Raw genomic sequence first — 8,557 nt, 5'->3', positions numbered from 1 at the left:
ATTTTCATTCCATCCACTACTGATTACGATAGAAATCTGATATTGCTTTAGAAAGCAGAAATGAATGAAGATACCTCTTTATTTCAGCTTCTGTTGTTTGTGACAGAATGTATCAGCTGATGCTGAGAACAGGACAACCAAATACAAGTTTACGGGTAAGGACAGTTATAATTAGATGTTAGACCTGTTGGCATTCTTGCTAAAATAAACTATATAAAAATGAAATAATGGTTTTCAGCATCTATTTTTAAGACCATTGGCTTGAGAACATGTAATATCAACTTCACCAATAATCATTTTTGTTTGATAACTACATTTATAATCACACCATGAGGATATTTTTCATAGTTTAACATTGTTTATTTTTCATAGTTTAACATTGTTTGTTTGCCAAATTGTTCTCCTTGAAATAAGATGAGGTAAAGGTACTGTATCCATAGAAATGAAAAAAGATCATAAATTTAAAGTGACTGAATTTCAAATGAAAGTACAGTCCTCAGAAAATGGATCAAATAGATTATTGATAATAGTATTAAATTTTTTTGCAGCAATATATTGTGAGCAAGAGATTTGATCTCCTTTTCCCTCGAGCAGCTGCATACTTAGAAAATCCAGGTCATTTTAACCTAAATCAGCGAACTGAGGGAGTGGACAAATATTTAGCTGACCTTTCTGCACTCCAGAATCTGTCTGCTCTGTCTCGCCAGATCAACACCGATTTATCTAATTTATCTGACCATAAATACATAGCTCATCAAATGGCAATACTCTATGTAAGTATCTAATTTATCTGGCCATAAATACATAGCTCACCAATGGCAATACTCTATGTAAGTATCTAATTTATCTGACCATAAATACATAGCTCAACAAATGGCAATACTCTATGTAAGTATCTAATCTATCTGACCATAAATGCATAGCTCATCAAATGGCAATACTCTATGTAAGTATCTAATTTATCTGACCATAAATACATAGCTCAACAAATGGCAATACTCTATGTAAGTATCTAATTTATCTGACCATAAATGCATAGCTCAACAAATGGCAATACTCTATGTAAGTATCTACAGTACAGGCAACGCGGATCCTGTATTTCCCGCGCCCCGTCGCGGTATAATCACAACGCGGTATTTGGCCAGGTGAGACAGGTAAACCGCGTTCCCTCCGCGGGGATTTCATCACCTACCTGTCCCCGCCGCGGTTAAATCATCGATCTATTACTGACAATTAGTATCGTAAACAAACGGGAGTTATCTCCCCGAATTGTAATTTGCGAATTTTCCCCGTAACAAAAAAATAATGACACTGTATGTTTCTTAAAAGAAGTATTTTCATTTATGTTGCTATGATGAATAGAAAATAAACTAAGAAAAATATATTTATTTTTGTTTCTAAAATTATATATCAATTTTTGAATTAGAATTAAAAATTTTATTCAATTGGTTAATTTTTTGCGTTATTGAGAGTCTAACAAGAAACAAAATTAGATACTAGAAAGATTAGGGTTTTTTTTTTTTTATTTATTCATATTATATGCGAACTTTAATACTGCTGAACTCAGACAGCGTGAGTTCGATAAACGATTTTCATGCAGCATTCATTTGAAAAAAAAAGTACAATTAATCTGAAAAAAATGTACATCCTCATATTGTTTATATTCTTTTCCCAAATTTAGAACACTTAATTTAATTAATTTCGCTTTATTGTATAAATGTGCAGGCATTTTTCTTAAAGTGTCAAATAACGGGAAACATTCGATGGCCAGAGTTTGCAGTTACATGTAGTGGGCACGTGAACTTAAATTTTCTTGATGCAGGATATCAAGAAAAAAATCTTTTCTTCTTTTTTTTCTCATTGTTTGTGTTCTTTTCCCAAATTTAGAACACTTTTAAAAAATTTATTTCGCTTTATTATTTAATTGTGCAGGCATTTTTCTCAAAGTATCAAATTACCGGAAAGCATGAATTTTATTTTGATGGCGATAGTTCACTTTGCAGTTACATGTGAACTTTATATGATATCAAGAAAAAATATCGCTTCTTCACCTTCATATTTACATGTGTTTCGTTTGTAAACAATTTGTCTTTCTTTTTTAATTTTAATATTTCTCCATTTTCACGTGCAGTAAAATAAGATAGGATGTGCAGGTATGGTGATAAACTTCACAGAACAAATTAAACTAAAGAAGAGGGATGTATTACACTTAAGTTTTTAATAATATTCAATGAATATAATACTAATCAAATACTTTCGATTTCTTTGCCAATTTCTGTTTCTTTGTGTATTAAGTATTAGCCGCGATCATTTCCTGTGTATAGGGATTAGCAGTCCCAGCACAGGAAACGGCATGCCCTGGGGGTTTCACACCTGTCCTAGAGTACCTTGAATAACTCTCTCTGAATGTGCACATCGTTGTCTAGCATTTCAACATAGCATTTGATTCAATGTTTCATTATTTCATCGATATCATTTTCAAATGAGATAACCGCCTTGAAATTTTAGTCAATATATTATTGCATTTTTAACTGAGTGTAAAAAAAACAATAAAACTTTTAAAACAAATTAATGATTAAAGTATTTGAAATTAATGAAATCAAAATAATGATTCATTACTATTTTATTTACGTGTCTTTTTATACCTGTACCAATTAGTAGATTACGAGAGAGAGAGAGAGAGAGAGAGAGAGAGAGAGAGAGAGCATTAAAATATCAACTTGAGGCACGTGCAAGACCGTTTTTCCTCGTTTTGAATTGATCAGTATAAAAATTATTGATTTCTCAAGTCTATCGAATGAAACTAAACTAAACATGATATAATTTTAATGAAATTGCTAATGGATCAAACTTTGTAAAGTTCCATAATAATCATTGCCGTGAACAGATACATGTACATGTAGATCTTGCTGTCGCTGATTTATCAGTTTATTATTTTTGTGGATTTTGTCGAATTACATGTAATATGCGAGTTTAAGGAAAACACAGGAACAGTTATAGCTAAACACCCAATATTTAACTAAAGTAACAGCTTGATATGATAGTTTCGAAGACATTTATTAATCTTATTCATAATTGTTCGTCCGTGTTTCTTCATGATGCAAGATTACGTAATGTGAAGGTATTGCAGGTATCTCGTTAAGGGTATAGACCAGTTACACAGACACCTGAAAACTTGAAGCATGACAATTTGCACTTAAAATAATTTTAATAATTTCTGTGCTGTGTGTTCAAATTATTTTAGGGCCCGTATTAAACGGCTGATAGAAGAGTCAGCCTTTCCGATCGGCGATACGTGAAATTTGTTCAACATTTTCATAGACATGACTTTAATAATTTCTGAAAAGAGCAGAAAATAGAACTACAGTAAAATACTAGCTATGAAATTATTGATATTCTGAATAGAATGACTTTATAACCCCCCCCCCCTCGCCTTTGTATAAAAGGCATTTTTTAAAATGAAACCGATGGCTGTGATAGAACCTCGCAGATAAATAAACACATAGCTACATGTATACTGCAACTGCACAAGCTAATCGTGAACACTGGATGACGGTGCATATAAAAAAAGCTATATGGCATTCTTTAAATTCTAAAATTAATTCTAATTATTTAATTTATTTATTAAATTGCAATTTGAAGATCATTTGTGGCGAGATTATTGATTTTATAAATAAATATGATTTCATAAACATATTCAATAAATTTTACTACATTTACTATATTTCACCCAATATAACTCTTAACAGACGCGTTTGAGTGACTGTTGCAATCTAATTAAAATTATATGTTAGATCCGCTCGCATACTCTCTACAGTATGCGAGCGGATCTAACATCTAATTTTAATTAGATTGGTGACTATTGGTACATGATTTTTATTAAAGAATTTGATAAAACTTAAAAATGATTTAAAAAAAAAAAAATTCATCTAATGGTATTCATGATTTTAATGTGGACGTAGTCTTAAATGGCTAACCCCCCCCCCCTTTTTCGACACGATTAAAAATCGACAAGTCATTACAGGTAACAACATCTAAGCTGAAGAATAACGGTAGCTGGCCCCGCCGCGGTGTAAACACGGTCTCAGGTAGCACCGCGATCAAAACCCGCGACGGTGTAACGCGGAAAGGATTAATACACCGCAGAGGGGACGCGGTCTAATACGGGATCTGAGTTGCCTGTACTGTAATTTATCTGACCAAAAATGCATAGCTCAACAAATGGCAATACTCTATGTAAGTATCTAAACCATTACAGATATATTGTAAGTGTACTTTAAAAAGAAGGCGTCATATTTTAGTGGCTTTGCCACTGAGAACCATGCACTAATTCATGAATACCACTAACAAGTCATTTGTAAATACAATACATGACTGAATTTTGAACAGTGGTACACCAATTTATGTACTTGTTCAGTATGCCTCGTAAAAGAAGTATCAAAACTGAATGGAGTTAAAAGAAATAAATTTACAAATACTACTTTATTTACAGTTGTTGTCAGATATCTGTAGATATACATACATGTAAATATGTTTTCTTTCAGCAATCGTTGAACAATGTAGGGCATACCTTATTAGATCCATACAAAAAGAGCATAGAGGAGAACTTCAAGTCCATTAAAACCACACTCAGTGAAGACAGAGAGACTGGAGGAAAACAGCTGTATCCTGAACAATTAGAATGGTTGGTACCAAATATGGGAGCTCTTTATATAAGATTGAACAGGATCTTAAAATAGAGAGGGGGTTCTCAATTAATTAAACTCATGGCTCTCAATCATCTAAAAATGGAGGCCTTTGAAAGGCCCCATTCCCAGTTCAAAAAGTACCTTTTTTTCCATTGAATGTGATTAATTTCCTCAGTAATCATTTTGCCCCACATTCAAGAAAAATTGTTGGATTTATATTTTATCTTAACTTTCTACTCATATTCATGTTTTGAAAAAATTATATGATAACAAACACCAGAAACCCAATAAAGATTTTAATGTACCATGATTTTCTGAAGATTCAAATAAGATCGCTAATTTTCCCCATTTCTATTTCCCTTGCCCCAATATAAACCTGTTATAATGAATTGATATGAAGTGTTATTAGCTGAACCTATAACAACATTAAAGTTATGAGGGGCTACAAAGCCGCTACATCAAAAAATTTTGCCTGATAATGAAAGTAGGAAAGTACAAATCTGGTCAATGTTAACATTATCAATTCATATAGATAGTATACTAATAAAAAAAATTGGAGGGGGCTTACACAAGAATTCCATCCCATATACTTTACAATGACCTTGGATCAATAACATTTTCCTTTTTTGTAGGTTTCTGAATTTAACTAGTGGCATAGTCAACACGATCAACAGCTTTCCTCCAGAGTTAACAGCTGAGATGTCTCAACCTGCCAATATTATCAAGAATACCTCTACATAAACTTCAGGAACCCCTGAACCTCAAATAACTTCAATTACATTTTCTCTTATCCTCCAAAGGACCTTGCTGTAGATTTCAGACATACATGATTTAACGCAAGTTGATGTCAGAAAAATGTTCCAGCTACCACCCTCAAGAGAATCTCAATGAAAATCACAGCCATCTGTTATCCTTAGTGGTTTGGATTCAGACAATGTAATTAGGTCAAATACAGACACAGATGGATGGTGATAGATAGCAGTAGGGTACTCCTAACACAGAGCTACTCAAGTCAGCTGACATTCCCTTTTATCCTCATTTGTATGGACATGTAGTCCCATTTTAAAATGTACATTTACCCACATCTCATGAAAGTATTGTATTTATAATTTATAGATCATGATGATCAGATCCCTTTTGTGTTCAGTGCAATTCATAATTTTGAGTACATGTATTTCATATTGCTTCAAAAGCTTGTTATATTTAGGTCATATATGTATACATATGTCAGTACATGTTATTGTTGTCAACTACACTCCATGATCTCATAGAACAACTACATACCTGTAGCAGAACTATGAACAATATAATCTATAATTATAGATAGTATCATTCATTGCCTTTTCCAAGAGTGCATTTTTATTAGTCATTTCTTAGCTTATTAATGCATGTAGGCTCTATTTTTAAAACCCCCATGAAAGAAATGTTGCCAATATGCCTTAGCCTGTGTAACAAGCATAAATACCTAACTCGGTGTTTAAAACTAGTCCATCTGTCCATAACGAATACACATTCTAGAGTTACAGTATAAATTAGTTATAGCAAAATTGTACCACATTTTTAGGCTTGCCTAATCCTGTCCATACAGTACAAGCCGTTTTATTTAATACCTGTTTTATATCATAGGCCGTTTTTTATCATAGATATTTAAAACACAAAACCATTTCTTAATAATTCAATGTTAATTTCTTACGTTATTATCATAGGTAAAAGTGTGTACTTCGGTTACTATCATAGAAAAATTTCGTCCGTAATATTTTTTTCACACCTTTTTCACTCTGGAGACAAGTAACAAAACAAAAGATAACACCTGTCAACACCTGTGGCCCATGCACTGTCGCTTATCTATACACAATGGCTTGACTGAGGGGGATTAGTCACACTCCAGTGATTTACCTGAGCGATGACTGGAAGTTTGTTTATTTCACAAAGTACATTACACAACAACAGGAAGCCATCCGCAATCTTATTTTCTTCTTTTGTTTAATTGTACTTTGATAATAAATGTGTTTTACCAAAATGTGTTGAATCTAAATTAAGTGTCAATTTACCCAAGCTATCTTACGCTTGTTGCCTGATCAATGGTCATAATTAATCAAATTTATAAATTTTTCAATTTATTCAGAAGTGCTATGAAATTAACTTTTTAACCAGCCTGTCCAAGCGGCTTTGATTTACATCAGTATATCAATTAATTTAATTTCAATTAAACGGCACCATTAAGTGTAATTAGCGCTTGGGTGCAAGGAAGAAAATAATTGGGCTTGTGTTTGAGATGAATTTTCCCTGACACTTAATAGCTTGAAGGTTAAAAAAGAATGAGAAAGAATTAAACAATTTTAATTCATGTTCTGTTATGTTGTAACATAATTTTGATACCGTAAATATTGTGTAGTTGGTAAGCAAGTTGTGTTATGCTGAAATGTTGAACTAACATTTTTGTAACTAAATGTTTTTTTCGTTTGTACGTTTTTATATACTTTTTATAGATATTTTCTCTTATCAGGGTTTAAACTTAACGCTCGCCCACTCGCAAATTGCGAGTAAAAATTGGTGTGGGCTCATAAAAATTGTAAGTTGCTCGCCCACGTGGCGAACAAAAATTCTGCAGGGGGCCGAATTCATTCCCAGTCCCCTTACTGAAAAACAGACATTTTATGCAGGTTTTTTATTTAAAACTACACAAAAATGAAATAAATCACAGCAGTATGGTCCTACTGTTCGTAAATATCCTTCATCTTTTCCATTTAAAGTACTACATGATTTTTGAAATTCCCAAAAACGATCGTTTTTTTCCTAATCCGAATTTCCTCCAACCCTCTGTAAATGGTTGATACGTGAGAGATGTACAATTTTATAAACTCCCAACTAATCAGTCATATGAATAGTAAGTGTTTTCACCTATTTCAGATATGTTGTAGCTAAAATATTTAACCTAGAAAATCTTATTGTGTCATTGTCAATTTATCAGTTGAAGACATGTACCAGGGCTATGTATTTATATACATGTATTACCAAGTAAAAAAAAAAACGATAGTAAAAATGTTTTTTGAATACAATTCTATTTCCTTTGATTTAATATTTATATGATTTCTGATTTTTATAAAGTAAGAACTCCAATTTTAAACAGATGAATTTATATATGTATTTCATTTGTATCTAATTTTTGTCCCAGTATCTATGCTTTTTAAAAAAATCACAGAGACTGTGGGCTAACAAATTTAGCAGTGGGCTCCTAAATTTGAAAAGTCAGGGGCCCACATGGCTCGTGGAAATTTCAGTTAAGTTTAAACCCTGCTTATTGTTTTGTGTTTCATTAAAACTGCAATGTAAAAAAAAAAAAACAAACGAATTATTAATAGATTGAATTGATCATAGAACCTAAAAACGAAAGTAGATCAAAATGAAAGTTAACAAGATGGATGCCAAGACATCTAGAAGATTGAGTTCAGAGATTATTAAGCTTTAGGAAAGTGAATTTATTTATACAAAATGTTGAAACAGTAAGTAAAAAAAGTAAAATGATATGTTAGCTAACTTGTTTTTCAAAATAAACCTAAAAATATGAAATTAATACAATAATACTTATTTAAAAAAGTGTAAAAACGGCAGGCATGTTATTGATCAAGTCATGTTCATGTCAGACCTCGGAGATAAATTTCAGCTGTCTATGGTTATAATCATAGTCGGTTATTATAAAGTTTTGGCCTGACAAATAAGCTATGATAATAAACGGCTTGTACTGTACTAGTAAATGTGATAGACATGTAGAATTCTCAAATATAAAACTGCTGAGATTTGTTGTATTGCTGTCAAATTATAACTTTGAATTTTATTTTCTCTGATAATTTTTTGTTTCTTTGTATGTG

At 32.0% G+C, this 8,557-nt stretch overlaps 1 protein-coding gene across 1 annotated transcript; it reads left to right on the top strand.

Annotated features, from left to right (window-relative positions):
• The first annotated feature begins 91 nt into the window (after nucleotides 1-91).
• Nucleotides 92-8,551, top strand: LOC134250598 (uncharacterized). The gene is made up of 5 exons (XM_062732961.1): nucleotides 92-155; nucleotides 549-773; nucleotides 4,545-4,684; nucleotides 5,321-6,275; nucleotides 8,440-8,551. The coding sequence occupies exons 1-4, from the start codon at nucleotides 108-110 to the stop codon at nucleotides 5,427-5,429; spliced, it is 522 nt and encodes a 173-aa protein (XP_062588945.1). The 5' UTR covers nucleotides 92-107; the 3' UTR covers nucleotides 5,430-6,275; nucleotides 8,440-8,551.
• Nucleotides 8,552-8,557: the final 6 nt, after the last annotated feature.

The sequence above is a fragment of the Saccostrea cucullata genome, unplaced genomic scaffold, assembly GCF_032062105.1.
Source record: "Saccostrea cucullata isolate Sc308-1 unplaced genomic scaffold, CSIRO_AGI_Scuc_v1 ctg19595, whole genome shotgun sequence".
NCBI lineage: Eukaryota > Metazoa > Mollusca > Bivalvia > Ostreida > Ostreidae > Saccostrea > Saccostrea cuccullata.
Note: the sequence above shows the minus strand (reverse complement) of the source record. Positions and strands in the feature narration are given on the sequence as shown.

What these genes read in the sequence shown, in the direction of transcription:
- LOC134250598 (XM_062732961.1), top strand. Translation starts at nt 108, where the DNA reads ATGTATCAGCTGATGCTGAGAACAGGACAACCAAATACAAGTTTACGG. An exon ending in AACCAAATACAAGTTTACGG is followed by an intron (nt 156 to 548) that starts GTAAGGACAGTT and finishes ATTTTTTTGCAG; the next exon opens with CAATATATTGTGAGCAAGAG. An exon ending in TATCCTGAACAATTAGAATG is followed by an intron (nt 4,685 to 5,320) that starts GTTGGTACCAAA and finishes CCTTTTTTGTAG; the next exon opens with GTTTCTGAATTTAACTAGTG.